The 18,522-nt window shown below is 56.3% G+C and overlaps 4 protein-coding genes and 1 non-coding gene across 5 annotated transcripts; 2 read left to right on the forward strand and 3 right to left on the reverse strand.

The window, feature by feature from the left end:
• Window positions 1–605: 605 nt before the first annotated feature.
• HRG_12050 lies at window positions 606–687 on the reverse strand. Its single transcript has one exon. It is a non-coding gene; the product is annotated as a tRNA-Ser (tRNA).
• A 333-nt stretch (window positions 688–1,020) lies between these two features.
• HRG_00025 (zinc finger domain-containing protein) lies at window positions 1,021–2,856 on the forward strand (the record flags this gene model as incomplete). The annotated part of the gene is made up of 1 exon (XM_044858496.1): window positions 1,021–2,856. The coding sequence occupies one exon, from the start codon at window positions 1,021–1,023 to the stop codon at window positions 2,854–2,856; it is 1,836 nt and encodes a 611-aa protein (XP_044724896.1).
• Window positions 2,857–3,901: 1,045 nt separating this feature from the next.
• On the reverse strand, window positions 3,902–6,565 carry HRG_00026 (fungal zn(2)-Cys(6) binuclear cluster domain-containing protein; the record flags this gene model as incomplete). The annotated part of the gene is made up of 7 exons (XM_044858497.1): window positions 3,902–4,154; window positions 4,218–4,413; window positions 4,524–5,130; window positions 5,238–5,896; window positions 5,966–6,109; window positions 6,453–6,467; window positions 6,529–6,565. The coding sequence occupies 7 exons, from the start codon at window positions 6,563–6,565 to the stop codon at window positions 3,902–3,904; spliced, it is 1,911 nt and encodes a 636-aa protein (XP_044724897.1).
• A 3,453-nt stretch (window positions 6,566–10,018) lies between these two features.
• Window positions 10,019–11,991, reverse strand: HRG_00027 (Regulator of G protein signaling superfamily; the record flags this gene model as incomplete). Its single annotated transcript, XM_044858498.1, has 5 exons — window positions 10,019–10,910; window positions 10,978–11,061; window positions 11,125–11,250; window positions 11,315–11,439; window positions 11,500–11,991. 5 exons carry the CDS (start codon window positions 11,989–11,991, stop codon window positions 10,019–10,021), a joined length of 1,719 nt encoding a protein of 572 aa, XP_044724898.1.
• A 3,366-nt stretch (window positions 11,992–15,357) lies between these two features.
• On the forward strand, window positions 15,358–15,918 carry HRG_00028 (NTPase; the record flags this gene model as incomplete). Its single annotated transcript, XM_044858499.1, has 1 exon — window positions 15,358–15,918. The coding sequence occupies one exon, from the start codon at window positions 15,358–15,360 to the stop codon at window positions 15,916–15,918; it is 561 nt and encodes a 186-aa protein (XP_044724899.1).
• Window positions 15,919–18,522: the final 2,604 nt, after the last annotated feature.

Raw genomic sequence — 18,522 nt, forward strand, 5'->3', positions numbered from 1 at the left:
AAGATGGGAGAGAAGGTGCATGGATTCAGCGTTGACGCTTCATGCCAGACCGGTTCACCACGATGATGTGGACGGGCCAGTGGTGGTGCTCGTCGTGGGCTTGGCGACATTTCAAACGATTGTATGCATGTCTGGATAGATATTGTGCCTGGCTCGGTATGTAGAATAGCGGACACTGCGTTGATGAGTCCGAATAGCACATGGGACGAGTGGATTCAGAGAACGAGACTCCATGGAAGCTGTCGTTGAGAGCGAGCGGGCAAATACACCCGAATCTACGGAACTTGCTACACGTAGCCGGGCCCTGTACGTTGATCCAAGACCCAGGGGCATTTTCAACGCTGGGGAAGCATATGGAAAGGTCATTGTATTTATTCTTTGACCACATAGGATCAAATTCCTTACCACGGATCATGAAGGATAGGTGCAGGGTAAGGGTAGGCTTGCGAGGCGTGATCAAAACTGGTGAGAAGAGTGGCTGATGGAATTGGTCTAAGAGGGTGGAAGAATTAGAAGGCCACCACCACTCTTATTCGCATTGCAAAGGAGGGAACGGGATTAAACAAAGTTAGCAAAAAGCGAGCCCGATGGTTCCCTGACAGCCCCGACAGAGACAGGATTCGAACCTGCGAGGGCGAACCCACATGATTTCTAGTCATGCCCTTTGGACCACTCAGGCACTCTGTCTATTGGCTGTTGGATGGTGGAATCGTGGAGCAGAATACAAATATGAGGGCATCGTCGTGCCAAGTGCTTTGTACAGTACCGAGTACTCTGTACCTGCTCGGAGAATGGCGGCCGAATGAGGCTTAGCCTGATCTGCTGCCAGGCCTGCAGGGAGGTGTTGCGGATCCTTGTTCAGCCAATGGCGCAGCTTCTGATATTTCCCAACTCTGGCAGGCAACAGACAGACACTCCAAAGTCGACATTTTGCGAGGCCAGCAGAAGCAGAGGCGGCAACAGCAGCAGCAACAGCAGAATCAACTTCTGCAGCGGCGGGCGCGCCAAAGAGAAGCGAAGATGCCGCGCGCCGTGCTTCTTTCGAGCGGCGACGAGTCCGGCGACGGCGCACCTGGTGAGCATCAGCTCTTCGAAGACCAGAGCTCCGGCTCGTCATCGAACGGCAGCGACAGCGGCGACGATGACGACGACGACGATTCTCACAATGGTCGCCGCTCCGGTTTCTTCGACGTCGAGGCGGAGGAGTCCGACGGCGACGCCAGCCACGACAGTTCACACGCCGAATCCGATCTCGACACCACGCCTGGCCGGCCGTCCAGCCGTCGCACCTTTGCGCAGTTTATGCAGCTGCCACCCGAGCTTCGCAGTCGCGTCTGGGAGCACTTCTGCCCGGACCTCGTCACCAAAGCCCGCTTCCTGCAGTTTGTCCTGGCTCCAGCCTCGGCTGCGGCGGTGCTGCGGTCTTCTTTATCCGACATGTGGACCGCCAGGGACAAAGTGTACCTCGCAGACCAGACGCAGTCTTTGCGCTGCCTCATGGCCGCCCACCGAGAGTCGCGGGAAATGGGCTTGCGAGTCTTTCCCCACACGCTCGCCATCGATAGCGGCGACGGCGATTGCGATGGGATTGTGTGCTTCAACAAGCATCTCGATGTCATCTTCGTCGACGGCATCGAGCACCTGCACGCAGGCCGTCTATGCCACCTACCGGGTTTCGCCGAAAACATCGTCAATGCTGCCACCGTCGGCTGGATCTCTCCATTCGACGATTGGGGCGGCGCGCGCGTTCGTGCAGCCCTGCGCCTCTTTCCAAATATTCAAAGGCTATACATCTGGCAGAGCGACTATGACCTCAAGAAACGGGACCTTCACTGGGCCGTCTCCGACTGTGTGCATCAATACTTGATGGAAACGTTCGAGAAAGGGATTGGACTGGGCGAGGACACGGAGACCATTGCGTGCTGGCCAGATGTAGATCGCCACCCCGACTTTGCCAAGTTCCAAATCCCCCCCATCCATGTGCGCGGCCGGCCAAAAGAGGTAGACCGGTTGGTACAGAAGCGTGGCGTCCACCTCTGGCCCATCGTCACCTTCGAATTCGGAGCTGGTATGACCCGGTACAAAAAGCTGCTGCAAGTCAAGGACGTACCCTACCCTGATGGCTTTCTCGACAGCTCCGACGAGTCGAGCTCCACGTCGTTTTCCGACATGGACCACGATGAGTATGAGAGCGAGGGCATAGATGACGATGAACTCATCCAAGACTCCTCCTCCGAGGATGACCTGATTTCCGATCAACTTTCCGAAGGGCCTCTTTCCGCCAGAGAGCCGTCGGGCGGCAAATTCTCGAGCCCAGAGCTTGATACTGAAGACGAGATCGCTAGCGGCCCGCCAGAGCCTGAACTGCCAAGGCGGCCGCCGAAGCGCAGAATCGTCACCGACTCTGACGACGACTCGTCCGCGCCCGACGAGCCAAGGGCCAAACGGGCTCGGATATCCCGCCCCGCGGTGGCGGACTCGGACGACGAAACGGACCAAGCCCTGGAACAGCCACGGCGGGACGCGGGGCCACGGAGGCGCACCACAAATATTTCAGAATCAGACTCGGACGGCCACTCTGGCGGCGCAGAGGCTCACCCGGAAGACGGCGCGGGAAGCTCGTCGGACGGCGACTCGGATTCGGATCCACCGCAGCAACGCATGTCCCTAGCAGAGCGGCTGCAGGCTCATCGCGACGCCCATCCCCTCCCGCCGTCCGACGAGGAGGGGTGTTCCACTGAGGACGACGAAGAGGACGAGGATGACGACTCGGCCGACGAGGACGGCGGGTGCCTGGTTGACCGAATGGCCTCCGAGTCGGACGGGGAGGGTGATGAATTCGAAAGGGAGTGGTGATGTCGTGGGCTTGCCCTTGCTTCCCCTCTTACACATACGCGCGTGCAAACAAAGTGAAGATGAGGATGGCGTTTCGGTAGAGGACTATTTGATATCAGGATCTGATGGCATAGATATAGGAGGATCGCAGAACATAATACTCATGGCCGCAAGGCTAGAGCCGGCTAGAAGTACACACGAAAACAAGTCCTGGACTCGACTTTTCCTCGCCGGCGCTGTCACCGTAGTCGAGCCAAACTCCGATCATGCCAAAGGAAAGAGAATCGCATGGATCCAATGATGGGCGCGTGCAGAGATCTATTATTGCTTCTGTCATATGTTTTGTATAGAGCCCGCCACCAGCACAGATACCCAGAAGGCTCGGTATGTTGTCCACGAAGCGGACTAGAGGGTCTTGGTCGCTATCTGGTGAGTGGACGGTTTGGTAGGAAAACTCCAGGATAGCCCGTGTGAACAATCTTGGAGCCATGGCATTGGTATCGCGACCTCACGCTCCCGTACTAGAGCTCGATATGACAATGTGAGCTCCCATAGCCTGGTGCCCGGCTGCTGAGACGCTCAACCGATATTGGCACGAGTCTCTCGTGTAGGATTTCGCGGGGCCGGGGCATGAGCATCTTCCGCTGTTCCCTTGTTGTACCCGTTCCTCCCTGGTCTGCCACCTCTTACTACAGATCAAGTAGTCGCCAAAACGATATCATATAAAGCCTTCTCGAAATTCGACGTAGCCCAAAGATGCGTTGGCTACGGATATAAATCTTGAACACTGACATGTTGAATTGCTCAAGTAGGCCGGGTATAATTTGGTCGTGTTACAGTTGATTGCATGTCTTGAAATCGTCAAGTCAGAATATCAGGTTCCGTTTGTTTCATTGCGCCCACCCCCAAAACAAAGAAGAGAAAGATTGTATCGCGACATAGGAGGGGCCGAGGACGACACGGATCGACCTACCTGATGTGGCACTGTGCGGGACGTGATGCGTCGGAGCAGCAAGCTGGGCTGGACTGACTCACGTCGATCGACGAATGCCCCTGGATGCGAGCCCTATTGGAACATTTCTAGTAGCCGCTGCACGGGCCAGGCGTGGGTGTCGCGGTATCTCTCGACGACGGTGCGGATAGCCTGCCGCTCATACGGGTCGGTGAAGAAGTCGCTGTACACGCCGATGCCAAGGGCGGCCTGGACCAAGGCAGGGGGCGAGGCCGGGTTGCAGAGGGCGACACCGCACAGGTCAAGCAGCAGGACGCGGACCTCGTTTTCGACCTGTCTCCAGTTGGCGCGAGAGGCCACGGGGTTTCTTGAGGAAGTTGTAAGTAAGTGACGTCTCCGGAAAAGGGGGCCTTGGAGGTGTGGCCCGTACCTCAAGGACGGATTCTCGGCGACGAGGACGGCCTTGGCAATGAGGCCCAGCTGGACGCTCGTCACTTCAATGTTTGAGCCGTACCATATCGTCGGGAAGATTTCGCCGCGGGATTTGTCGGCGGCCCGCTGGAACAGGGGACGGAAGTTGATGAGGATGTGCTGCTCGAGGTGCTCTTGCTGCTTGGCCAGGCGCACTGTTGGACGGGGAGAAAGCCTTGGTTAGCACGAGATGCAATGAAGCTCCCCCCAAATCCCCTCTTTTTTCTTCCGGACGATCAGGGGGCTCGGGTGGAAGACGACTCACCCCACTCTTGCTCGCTGCCGCCGCCCCAGTGCCACTTGGCCGTCTGGACGAGGTGCATGACGACCTTGTTCGCCTGGGAGGCGCTGTGCCAAAACTCCGGGGGCAGCATGAGCTGCGGGGCCTCGCGGCGGGTAAACGAGTTGAATATCTCCTGGCGCAGGGCCATCCAGTAGGCGGCCTGCATGAGGCTGCGCTGGCCAAAGGCAGTCTGAGAGGGCAGGCTGCGCAGGACGGCGTCGATGATGGCGAGGAAGTTGACGGACCGATGCATGGGCCCCCCGTGCGCGTCGTCCTCGTGGTCAATCTCCTCGAGCTGACGCAGGATGACGGCCGTGGTGATGATGCTGTCGCGATAGTCGTCGTCCTGGATGTCGTGGAACTGGCGCAGGGCGGGGATGCACTTGAGCATGTACTCAACGGCCGCGTGCTCCGTTAGGTTGGGCAGCAGCTGGCCGTGGTAGAGGATGCCGTGGGGGGTCTTGTACTGCGGCAGCCGGCTGAGGTGGCGAGCGGCCACGGCGAAGATGGCGTCGAGGAGATGGGGGTGCTTGCGGGCGCAGACAGGGACGATGAGCTGGAAGTGGCGGTCCTCGTCGCAAAGGTCAAACTGTTGATGTTAGCAGGTGTATATATATATATATATATATATCAATAGGGGGTATAAGTAGTGTAAGTGAGTGAGTGAGAGGTGCAAGTGTGTAAGTCTCCGCTCACCCAATGCGACATTTCCTCGATAAAGTAACGCAGCAGACAGGCCTCTTGCACATCGCGCAGGGGAAACGGCCGGCAGCTGCCGTCGTCGCCGCCGAGCAGGCCGGGCTGCATGATGATGCTACTCGAAGTCGGCGGCGGCGGCCCCGCAAAGGTGCTGCTGTTGCAGCTGGCGGGCGACCCGTGCTGCTGCAGGTACGATGACGGGCGCGGCGACGACATGAGCCTGGTTGTGGTGGTTGTGCTGCCCTCAGTGCGACTGTGCTCATGGTGGAAGCGAGGCGAGACGTGACTGCTGGGCGACGAGGTGAGGTAGGCGATGGAGGGCATCGTGGTGGCGGGACGCGGCAAGGTGTCGCTGCAGCCGTTATCGAGATCGTACGCCAGCTCGATGGTGACGCTGCGGTCCAAGGGAGGCAGCGGCACGCTCCCGCGGGTGCCCGGCCGCTGGTGGTGGTGGTGGACAGGCCGGCCGTCCAGGGGCGAGCCGCTCGGGGACAGGGCGGGGGAGTCGCGGACGTCGTCGGCGGCGAGGTCGGTCAGGGCCGGTGAGGTCCGGGCGGCAGCGACCCGTTCGCCGCCGCTGTTGGGCGGAGTGTGCTGCTGGTGCCGCCGCTCACGAGGCGCCGTCGCCGTGGCACCGCCGCGCGGATGGAAGCGGACTGGGACGGGTCAGACAAGTGACAAGGAGAGACTTTTGGTATAATCGTGTCCAAATCATGTAGACTCACAGTGTCTGGCCTCGCTGTTGACCCATTTCTGGTCCTTGGCAAAGCTCGCGACGGAGCCGTGCTTGAAGACGGTCCTGCGCGTAGGCCGCGAGCACGGCAGCTGCTTGGACTGACACCGACGGCATTTGGGCTGCTCCTCGTCGCCTGTGGAAGAAAAGAAAGATGTGTCAGTCAGTCCAGCCTCTTTGTTTGTTCTGCGTCTCCTCTGTGGCTGGCCGCGCTGGCCCCATCTCGACTCCGACACATCTTTCCCAAGCCAAGGGCCAAGATCGCCAGGGCTTGACTTGTCCTCGGCTCCCCGCACCAAAAAAATGGCTCCAGGGGGGAGCATTGAAACTGCGCGGTGCCCGCGGTGACGGCGGTGGCCAAGACGACGGCCGGGCTGGCGGGCTGCGGGCGGCAGAAAGGGAGCTTGGCAAAGATGGAACACGGCCAAACGGTGATGGATCAAAATGGGGTGTCGGGAGAAAATAAGGGAGGGACTCACATTTGACGTGCTTCTCTGCGGTGGGAGTCGCGAGGTCAGCAAATGCGCTTCTCGTCAGTTGGGGATGAGAACGAACCTTTGCACTGCAGGCAGGGATGTTTTACCGCGGGCATCGCCTTGGCAAGCGAGTGAGCCAGCTTTTCGACCTTCTCCTCTCGCCTCACCGCGGTGAGCAGAGAGCTATGCGATGCGAGCAGGCGTCGCGGCCGTCTTCCGATCCGAGCCCGCCCCGGAACGAGGCGGCGGCGGCGGCGGGTGTCGGTCGGTTGGCTGGTCCAGCAGCAAGAAACCCTGGAGCAGAGGCACGAGATGGGATGCACACAACGATGCTCCGGCGACGTCTGCAGGCGCTGCTGCACAGCCGTTGGACCCTACCTTAGGGACCCTGCGGGCTGGTTCGGGGCTGAGACAAAGACTCCGGGGCGGGGAAGAACCTCTGCGATGATGTAACAACAATGGGATGGTTGCACAGATCGAGGCAAAGAATCGACAGGGTCCGCGTTGGCGAAGCGAAGGAGGGAGTCGACGATGTCGACGAGGGCCAAGTGGTTGGATGGATGCGCGGGCGAGGATGAGAAATGAAACCGGCCGAGGGCGGGATCCAAATGATTAGGTCAACCTGTTGACTTGCTCGTGGATAGAGGGTGAACGGGCGTAACCTAACGGCGGCCCTGTCCTCGTTTTGGTCTGGATTGGCTCGACGGCGTTTCTCCCGCTTGGTGGTCAGACGCGGGCTGCGTGTCCAAACTCCGAAACGACAACTACTGCTCGAGCATATACCAGTCTCTATGTCTGTGTTGCTTCCATGATCAATACTGATGAGGCTCTTCCTCGACTGCAAAAAATACATCTGCCTTCCGCGTGCATGCACCGGCCGGCAGCTGCTCGCTGCTCCGCCCCCCCGACAACCACCAGCATCGACGATGACGGCCAATTTTCTTCCTTGTCCCTGTTCCTCTGCCTCCCCTTCCTGTCCTCCGGTGGGGACGGAAAACTGGAGTCCATGGTTATGCTCCTGCAGCAGCAAGCGTGGATGGATCTCGGGCTCCGTTCCGGCTGCTACAAACTCAAAAATTACCTCAACCGCCCAATCAATATCAGCCTGCTGACCTCTCGCCCCCCTACTGTCTGCCGACGAGTTGGCACGTCGAGCCAGGTTTTTTGCCGGGTCGCAAGGGAACCCATATCATCGACAACGAGGGTCCTCCTTACCTCTCCGGCCTCATGGCTGAAAGCCCCCCAAGCCTCTTATAACGCCGTGCATTCTATTAATACGCGCGGCTTTTGTCAGGTATCCACGCCACGTGGACCAGTTTGGTGTGGGGGCCAAGGGTGGTGAGCAAGAGGATGGGCTATCGGAGCCTTGCGAGTTGCCGCTGCTCGCCTCTCTTTGACATTGGAGGTTGGATTCCAATGGAGAGAAAGAGAGTTTTGCTGTGTTTGTTGATGCTGCTTCACCCCTGCATCTGGTTCTGTCGATTATATTTTTCTTGGAAAATTAGATGGCGAGTTGTGGTTGTTGAAGTTCATGTAAACACTCGCCCTTTGCTCTAAGCTTGCCATGCTAAACCCCCTAATTACTCACTACACGTTATAATCTGCTTGGGTCCACCATCGAATTGGGTGGGCCACTGCTGTTGACGCCAGCCCTGTGGCTCCCCTCTCTTTCTCACCCGTCGTACGGGGGATCTCGAGGGGTCTCCGTGCTCCCGAGGGGGGCCCGGGAACCTTGAAGGTTCCGACTAAACTGTACGTGCAATAAGCTTTCTGTCCGTGTGGAACCCCCACGATGAAGTGCTAATACGTATGCATGTTATTCCACGAGACGGCATGCCAATTCGTGTGACGGCTCCTTGACTAGTCAACATGACAAGCCTTGTCTCGGCACGTGTAGTCATGCAGAGTAGAGCACTTGCTTTTCTCGTCGGCTGTTTCAGCTCTGGCTCGTGTGACCATTGCAGCGCAACGGCTTCCGCCCGCCACACACTCAATCTCATGCTCACTCAAACTCATAGGTGCTCGTCCGTCCAGGGCCGAGCAGTAGCCGCAGCGTCCGTTCCCGAGGTCTCCCCTCCGTTGAGCACATTTTATCTGCAACAGACAACGTGGGAATTCAGATACGTTCGAGGCCTCCCCCAAACAACCCCCCTCTTCTTTCTCTTTCTCTTGTTCTCTGTCTGCCCCTTTTGCATGATTCGGGAGACGCGGAGCGGCCCACACGTGGTTTCGGGCCTGGCTTCCGGGACTCGCCCCTCTCTCCGCCCCGTTTTCGAGAATTTCCAAGACGCCGTTGCCTGCCGGACAAGCAAGCATCCTTCTCTCTGGCCTTCTATTATCTCCTCTTTTTTCTTCTTCCTCTAGCCTCTCTTGACCTTCCTCCGATGCAGATGGCAGGCCCGACGTGTCTCCACCGGTTAGTGTGGAGTCGGAACTCGTACAAATCTGCCGCGAGGTGCTCTTTGATCGGCATAATCTTAATCTACTCCGCCTCGGCATTTCACTCCCTATCCTTGCCTTGAGCACAAGCAGTTGCCGCATGGCAGCGTCCCGCTGAAAAATGGTGCGTAGCAATCTCCGGCTTGACCCTTGTCAGTTCAATAATGGGGGACCTCTCTCGGGTCCGGGGAATTGCCCGGCATATTGGACCTCTCTCCTGCTCCTGTATGTGTTCACGCCATGCAGAGAGGCCGTTCATTTCGGCAAGACTGCAATGCGACGAGATTGAAATCTCCATGTGCATACACATAAATGATCCCCCGTCTGGTATTGGCATGTAGCGCCTAGTGACTTGATAGACTCCATGACGTTCTCATGGAGCAGCGGGTAAGGAATCTCCGTCTTGAGTTGTGGTTTCTGGCTTCATCTTATGCCGGGAGTCATATGGGGATCCGTCCATGGCGGCGAGGCTAGAAAACTTTCGCCATCGACCTGAGGCCCAGCACTTTTGATTTAAGGGACTCTTTACTAAGAACGAGCATACCGCCGATAACCAGTATCGATATCGACTGCTTTTCGAAAGCTGTGTGCGCTGATGCCTTGGTGCACCCGCCCGGCAGAGCACGAAGCGACACAAATGGTCCGGCAAACGACACTTGCAATCATAATGACCTGTGTTTACTGTCTCATTGTTTGGTACACGTAGCTGCTCAGAGAGCCGAGTGAGGACCGTTGCTCTCTTTCTCCATTCTTGATGGGCTTGGGTCGGTGCCATTGAATGGCCGGCCAAGACTATTAAAAAGTCGAATCTTCATTAAATTGTAGCTGTATGCCGTGAAATAATAGTATTTGTTCGTGTATTACTATGAGCATTTCGCTCTCATCGCATGCGGTCAAAACTGCCCTGATACGGTGTTCTAAAACTTCGCTGGACCAGATGCCGATCGAGATATGATTCCATTACACAACTAACAAGTGGGGTGTTTGTAGTTGTTCGTGTGCCCGGACGCCGCAGGGTTTAGATAAAATGTATAGCCTTGATCAGTGCCGCGTCGGGGTCGACTTTATGACAGAAAATTCAACCTCATCCCATACGCCATATCCCTCCCAGCATGTCAATCACGGGCCATCTAAACGGCATTGTTGCCAGCCTCCATATCGAATGTGTCCATGGACGTTCGGCGACTCCTGACAAACTTTGGCCACGTGTTCGTGAGCACGAGGTATTTGATACTCTTTTCGGCATCGTCAAAGACCGTCTCGTCAAACGACCCGGGGACCTCGCCCCAGAACTGGACACGATCTCCGACAGCACTGCCATCTTCTGACGTAGCCACCACGGCCTTTTCGGACCCCCCGCAGGAGGAGGTGGGAGTGGTGGAAGCCTTCGGAGAAAGTTCAGGCATGTCGAACGGGGTGGCAGGATCAACCTCACACTTGTCGCCGTAGAGGATGCGGGCGGAACTCTCAAAAGTCCCCTCGAGCTTCTTCAGGTCCTGTGAGGAGATGTTGATGGGGAACTCGGCGTCACGAGTACTGATGAAGCCCGCATAGATGCGAAGAGCGCGGTTGAACCGCTCCCGGACGAGTTCTCTAGTCTGTTGGTCTTGCGAACCGTGCGTGCTGTTTCGGGCCGCGGCGGGCAACGAGTTCTTCCACTCGGCGACGCTGGTCAGGAAAGCAATATTTTCTCCAGAAAAGTCCCGCAGAGCGGAGAACTGCTGGAGAGGGCCGGGGTTGCGTTCCAAAACGTGCTCGAGGGCGCTCATGGTCAGGATACTCTCGCCAGAGTCGCTGGTCCTGACGGAAGCGTTGGTCGTCGACTTCCGCCCCGACATCATCGACTCCACCGCCGTGGTGGCCGAGTGGAGGGACTTGGCTCCGTGGCCAGACGCCTTGTTCTTGGCCTCCCAATGCGCAATCGACTCGAGCGTCTCTTGGCGAAGGGCCTGGCTTCGCATTACCTCCCAGCAGGGGAGGAAGACGGTGAAGATTTCCATCATCATAATGGAGACGGCGAGCCTGATAAAGCTCTTGTTAGGCTAATGGAATCCGGGCTGTCGGATGCAAGGGGAAAGCTAGTGCTTACCACTGAGGAGGAACCCAGTACTGGTTGACCGGCGCCATGGCGGGAACGTACAGGGCGATCACCCACATGGGCGTAGCATGGAGACTGGCAGACTGCCGAGGGTGTAAGTGAGGCGTTTTCCATGTCTCGTGCAAGGAATGAACCTACTTTGCAACAGCGCAGGCAACTGTCTGAAACCTCCAGCCTTGCGTGTCGTGGATGCCACGCGCCTTCCAGAGAATATAGGGGGCGACAAGCCAGGCCCAGAAGAATTGCCAAAAGACAGAAGGCCACCTGTTATGACGGTTAGCAAGTGTCATTGGGTGTAAGAGAGGTAAGTGTGTCGCGATATACTTACCATTCCCAGCCCCTGCCCATCGCCATCTTTTGCTCCATCTCGGTACCGTTGACCTCGGTGCCGGCGATGCCCCAAGACCGATGAAACTTGCGGGAAATGACGTACATGAGGATGGTGATGAAAAGCTAAAGTGTGTTTCGTTAGTACAAGGACGCCTGGTCAGTGAAAAGATCTGCATGGCGTACCTGAAACAGCATCCCCAGCCCGACGACAAGGAGAATCTTGGACGTGTAGTCAAGACGGCGGAAGTGACCAAGAATACCGCCAGTGCACCGGGCCTTGGATGGACCTTTAGCCACGCTGCTTCCGTGCTGGGCGTACTTTTTCTGCGCCTTGGCAACATGAAGGAATCGACTGTTGGAGGCGTGGAAAAGGGCGATGCCGAAGGGGAAGTAGATACCCATGACCCAGTACTCAGCCTGCGCGGGCGCCAGGGGACCGATGGTGATGCCGAGCTGGACGGATATCCAATACAAGTGAAGGAGCGTAATGGCCGAGAGCGAGAGATACAGGCCGCGGATCCGGAGCAGGGGCGTGTGGCGGCGTACAATCAGGTACGACATGCCGGCCACGACCAGGACCGTCCACACGCAGGTCAAGCATATGAAGAAGATGCCGGCAGTGGTGAGGACCGGCGCCGGCTCGGGGTCGGCTCGGACGCCGAGATGACGTCCCATGATGAGTGTCGCGGGTTTGCGCCAGGAGCCTTCAGCTCAAGCCGCGCGCGGCTCCCGTGCCGAGATGGATTGGCGTAGAAAATGATAGAATCCGAGGATAGGGTGGACGAGGACGAGAATGAGCGCGTCTCAAGTGCTGGAACTCTTCCCGTATATGTCTTCGCCTATCGGAATCGTAGCCGTGAGAGCACAGGCTGGGCAAATCACGCAACGACAAGCCGGACACTGAACTTATAAAGTAACGAGTGCCTTCGGGAAGAAGCGAGCACGGATCTCGGGGCGGAGAAGGGTCAAAAACAAAAAAAGAAAGCCGGAGAGAGGGAGGGGCTAAGAAAAGAAGGAAAACCGAGAGATGGGATGTCCACGTCGGACCTCACTGGGAACTGGCGATGATGGGAAAAGAACAGGGCGCTCTCGCCACGGATATTGTGCCCTTATTTTCTTGTTCTTTCTATCACCACATGTTAGCGCTTGCCTACCAGCTGCTAAATACAAGAACACATCGTCCGGACATCCGTCCAACCATCCATCCGCCCAGCATCTCTCCCGGCGTCGCGTTGGCCCATGCATGCAGAGTGTCTCTAGCGGGTCACAGCCTCTTTGCCCAATCCCGAGGGGGTCTCGAGCTAGCAAGCACCTCGAGGCGAGAGCCTGGGGTGGCGCCCCGGCACCAACGTGGCCCGGCGCAGGGATGGGGAGTCGGCTGAGGGAGAGAGAATGGAGAATTACAAAGTATGTTGCGTGATGAATGGCGTCAAGGGGCCTGCCCTGTGCCGTGCTTAATGGACCCGGAGATGGCCTTGAAGAGCAGGAGAGCAAACTGAGAACAAAGACAGAAGGCAGCAATAGCACTACCGCAGCAACACAACAGCACCTTCAACGAGGACCACATGCCACGAAGACGCGGAGAAGTAACAGACGACGACACGCCCGTCCCCGCAAAACGAGAGCACGCCGGACCGCTGAGTAACTGAGCTCGTCAGCCAGCGGAGGCGTTCGCTAACCCGCCGCTAGCACCATCCTATTTTTGATGGCCGGCCGCGAATCTTCGGGCTCGCCCGTCTCGCCACCACGCGGCGAGGCGAGGAGCCTGGTTGCTTTGTTTTGATGCGTGTGCAGGGCTGCCATGGGCCCTATTTTAGCCCCTGGTCCCGTCCCGTCGATCCGTCCGTTCGCCCAAGGCTTCTCCGAGCCGACGGGGTCTAAGACTTGGTTAACTAATCAGGGACTTTTACCACGGGCAGGAAGGGGAAAGGAGCGTATCAGAAAGGTTGATGTGTGCTTGGGGGGAGCCGTGAAGCAGCAACCGGGAAATGACTGGTGCGCCGCTCTCTTCGGCATTTCTATTATCTGTCTCGGCCTACTCGCTGCGCTGTGCAGCTATTTCCATGCAGTACACACAGGTCGAGATATGAGTCCTCCGGTTGGTTGGTGGCCCTGCATCGACTGGCTGGGGCCCGGCCCTGGCCGATTATGTTGGTACGCACGGAACGTGAAGCCCTCTACTGGATGTCGAGAGCGACATGATGCCAACAGTCCTATCGCACCGGAAGCTACGAAGTAGAGAGAATGGGTAAAGACTGAGACGTTACGCCGTGGCGCCAGATGGCGCAACTGAAGCCGCCAGACGTCATGACAACTCAACCTTCGTTGCGGCAGAGCAAGTTGCCGAGCCGCGCTCAAGCCTCTTCTTTCCCCAGTGGATCGGCAGAAAAAAAGACGGAATATCCGAGTCTACGTTCGGAAAAGAAAGCATAGGCCAAGGTTCCGCGTTGGCGCACGCCCTGTCAACAAGGGTCAATCCACCCACTCAAACGCCATGATGAATGGCGGCTGAGGCATGTCCGTCGTTGCCTCTTTTCCTCTTCTTTGCTCCCTTCGGCTCCGTCAGTGCCCCTTGCGTGGACGGCAATAGACGAACGTCGCTTCGGCAGGGCCATCAGCTTTACCAAGACAGGTCGCCACCGCTTGATTTCGCTGCTTTCCTGGTGTACTACGTAAGAAGACGTCAGTCTTGGGTTCCCTGGATTTTGTTCCAGGCATCGATGTGCATCCACCAACACTGCATCCATTAATGCACGAAGTCTAATTAGTCCACAAGGCAGCAAGGGCAAGGGGCAAGGGTGGAGCATGCGTGCAAGAGATTGGCGGCAAGTGACCGATCTCTGTTGAAATGACAAGATTGCAGCCCTGTTTGCCTACCACATGGTGGTGGCTGCGTCACTCTCCCCGACCTCTGCCTCCAATCCGCTCTCCCTATGCATCTTGCTCAAGTCTTATCTTCGTGGTGTGCTATCCGTTTGGCATTCTATGTCAAGTAGTAGATGGCATACATGTTCAATAGCTGTATGACATGGCAGAGACCTAATCTGCCGAGTACAGCAGACATGTGAGAAACCTTGGAGGCCAGGGCCCGTCGTGTCTCACACCCTTGGCTGGGCTCTAGTGGGACCACTCCCCCGTCACCTGAATCGCGTCGTTGGTCCAAGGGTTCGAGTCGGGAGTCGTGCTTCGGCTCACATCACCGGCCCAACTATGATGATGCTTGGTTGGAGCCCGGCCTGTCGGGATTAATTACAATGGACTCCGTATAAACTCCGAGACTAGTACCGCGTTCCCCTTCTCCGTTTCTTAAGCAAAGATGCCAAGCGATTGGACGGGAAAAGAAATGACAGGAAAAGAGAACGGCCGCCAGCTGCTCTCGTGGTTGGGTTGGGTAAGTTTTTAAAGCTGCTGCAAAGCACAAGCTTGTCTCTCAGTCCAAGTTATCCAACCAAGTACCCACTCCTCCTTCTCTTGGGCCTCTCGATTCGGGCCAAAGCGACAGGACACTATCAGTCTTGTCCTTGCGGGCTGATTGACCCTGGTAGCTTTACATGTACAGGAGGAAGCCGCTGACCGCGATGCCGTTGGCGTCGAACAGAGCTGCAACCCGCAGCAGCATCGGGCGATCAACGGCCTCAAGTCATATGGCGGTCATCGGTTTCACGAACTTGCTCCCCGCTACTCTTTTCTTTGCCTCTTCACAAGATTTTTACATGTATCCTAAGAAGTCTCGACTCTGCCTCTGCTTCTTTTTCCCTTTCCCGGGCCAAGACGCCGGCGGGCTTTCGGCTGACAGGACGATGACCCGTCCCCAGTCATGAATACTGATGAGGCCAATGTGACTGGCATGTGAGATCCCTCCGCACTATCGTTTGTTACCCCGCCCGTAAGCGATGGCGCCCGGTTCGATGTACGGGTTCTCCTCACCGAGCGCGCAATCTAGCACGTCAGCCTCACATTCCAAAGCCCAGGCTTTGCTCAACCGCCGTTGCTGGCTTTGATGCCCCTGTGCTCGATTCCATCCCTCGAAGACAACCAATCATGAGCCCGCCGTTGCAAACCGTCGTCGTCTCGTCCCAGAACCCCGTCAAGATCGGCGCCGCCCGCGAAGGCTTCTCACGCATGTTCCCCGACCGGAGCTTTGACGTCCGCAGTGTCAGCGTTCCCTCGTGCGTCCCCGACCAACCCTTCTCCGACGACCAGACGCTGCAGGGGGCCCTGAACCGGGCCAGCAACGCGCGCGCCGCCCACCCGGCCGCCGACTTCTGGGTCGGCATCGAGGGCGGCGTTGACGACACTGGCGGCCGTGACGGCCCTATCGAGTCGTTTGCTTGGGTCGTTGTCGCGGGCAGCGACGGCGGCGTTGGCCGGGCGCGCACGGCGGCGTACTACCTGCCCAAGGAGACGGCGAAGCTGCTGCGCGACGGCATGGAGCTGGGCCACGCCGACGACCTGGTTCACGGACGTACAAACTCCAAACATCACAGCGGCTCGGTGGGCATTCTGACCGACGATGCCGTGGACAGGGCGGGATACTACACCCAAGCCGTCATCCTGGCCCTCATCCCTTTCAAGAACCCGAGCCTAACCTTTTCCCTGTAAGAGCAAGGCATGGCGTATTCGTAAGAAGAGGAGACTAAAAGAGGAAAAGAAATGACGAGAAAGGCTAGTGGGAAGAAAAGCATATCAGGTTAAAGAAAGACATGCATTTTACCTCAAGGCCCGACTGCCTGCCGAAGTACATAGTCGAAGCTAGCAAATAAGCAGCCGACGCGAGAGAAAGGGTAGCTTTTCCCGTATGCTCCTCGGAGTTGGGGCCCTGAGGGTGGATCAATCTGTCCAGCTACGGGTGGTTTGGAAGCTCACTAGACTATAATGTATGACGATCGAAATATATATCAATAATCTGGCTGGCAGTGGCTCCTTGGGCAATAGACTAGAACCATGCCCAGACCATCATCTGGCCTAGGCAAGCCAATGTAGCTGCATCAACAACCGCAACAGGTGTTCCATGGCGCAGACGGCACATGATGCCCGAGGCCCGCTTCGTTACACTGGCCCACCAAAGGCTCCATCACCTATCCATAATAATTGGATATTCACAATCCGTGTAACCCAGACACGGCTCGGAGCAGGTGTCAATGTCCATGATACTGCAGCATTTCATCAACGACTTTTCTGCTGATGACACTGATCTCTTGGCTGCGTTCGTTGGCAGACGGCTCAACAATGATACACAGTCGGGTCGTGGAACCGTCTCTCCCAATATTCCGGGAATTGTCGAAACATTTAACCCACTCTTCGGTGAATTTTCAAAGGATTGGCCGGAGCCTGGGCGGAAGATTTGCATATCGGCGCTCCACGGCTTCCTATTGTCCAAGACGAGTATGTATTGCGCGCCGACTCCGGAACGCTTACGCCAGCCCTTTGAGGACATGCCCAGGCAGTCGAATGACCGCGGCTCGGCGCCTTCATCGGTAAGAATCACACGCGCCAGCATTGTTCTTTTCACCAAATAGTTCTAATGCTCTGATAACCTACTCGTGCTAAATGTCCCACAACCGGCTGCTATTTGTTTACCCACATCGTTCGGTGTATGCTTAACATTAACTCTTACGCTTAATACGTATAGGGAACTAATTAGCGTGGCTCGGCAGGGTTGTCAAGACTCCACTTGCCAGCGTTATTGAGGTTATCGGAGCCTGTATCTCTTGACCCTTTGACGTAATAATCCAGTTTCGCCGTCTAAGGGAAACTCACGCTGCAATTATCGTTACCTGGCCGAACGGCTCTAGAACGCTGCCGGATTGCCAAGACTTTCGAGCAGCGGTTGGTGGTGGGAAGTCTTCGAGTGGTCTTTATACAGGTCTTGTTATTTTCCAGGTTCAAGGGGAGACACGCGTTTCCGTGCATGTAGCTAGCATGACTCTTTGATAGAATTCATGCGGATGCTACTGGTACGTCGGTTGCCAGAGTCCATTATAGATGTAGATGGATCGATCTGATCGTAGCAGGCGCCAAAATTTCCTGAAAAAATGGAACAATATCTGCGTTACAGCGGTATAGCTATCCCTTGGCTCGCATGCATAACGATATAATGATTACATCAAGCGCAAATTGCATGCAGGACCTATCTACTGGCCACGAACTCGAACTTATATACTACTAAGAACTCGGCAGCTACCACGCGACGACTCTAGTTGTAGAGATGTAACTGTCAAGCTGGTAAAATACCGCTACACCATGCAAATTGAGGGCACCCCCGATAGAGGTGTTACTAACGCGTATTATAGGCCCTTTCTTATCCTAACAGTAACTCTATAAATGTCACCCTTGCAAAGATGTATAGTCATGGATACTATAGTGCACGCGGCGAGGTAGACTTGCTCTTTATTCTAGGAATCTAAGGCGGCATAATATTCTTTTCTTAACGCGAGGTCGACCTATTCCGGACATATGCTGCGAGTAACCTCGTCCTCTAATCATTTTCACTCAGGGATTATACTTATGTACTGCTTCTTTTTCGTTCGGCCAACGAGCAATAGGGAACTAGGACGATTTGGTCTAATATGCCGCTTTTAAGTGCATTCTCGCTGCTCCTAGTCGTGTAGACAAAGCGTCCCCCTCTCGCTGCATAACAAGGGCCGAGTCGCAGTATCATGCTCGCAATTTTTGAGTGGCTAGGTTTCACGAAAATAAACATGTAATCATTGTACGTGTCAAGCTGGTAAAATACCGCTACACCATGCAAAATGAGGGCACCCCCGATAGAGGTGTTACTAACGCGTATTATAGGCCCTTGTCCTGACAGTACGCAACGCGGAGGACCGAGAACTTTCGGCCTTAACCCCGCTTCGGGGGCTTATGCTCCTTGGCCGTCCACCAGGCTCAGTAAAGCTCCGAACAGTCCGTGGAACACGCCGTGGGAAAGACCCATCAAGGTGGAGACAGCATCATACAATATAGCGAAGGCATAGGACAAATTACTTAGCAAATGCCCACGTCTGCGGAGTCGCAATGTCCGCAGCATCCGGGAATTTGACAGAGTCATGTGGTAAAAAAATAAATGTATATACAAAGAAGGGATTATTGAAGAAAGTTCGTCTTTCGGGCTGTGCTATGAGCCCCACCTCACCTGAGGCTGGTTATAAATATCTCCTTGATGCCGTTTCCTTACTCGTACACGACGAGACGTCTCTAGAGAGT

This window comes from Hirsutella rhossiliensis (genome assembly GCF_020360975.1).
Source record: "Hirsutella rhossiliensis strain HR02 chromosome Unknown scaffold00001, whole genome shotgun sequence".
In the NCBI taxonomy this organism is placed as follows: domain Eukaryota; kingdom Fungi; phylum Ascomycota; class Sordariomycetes; order Hypocreales; family Ophiocordycipitaceae; genus Hirsutella; species Hirsutella rhossiliensis.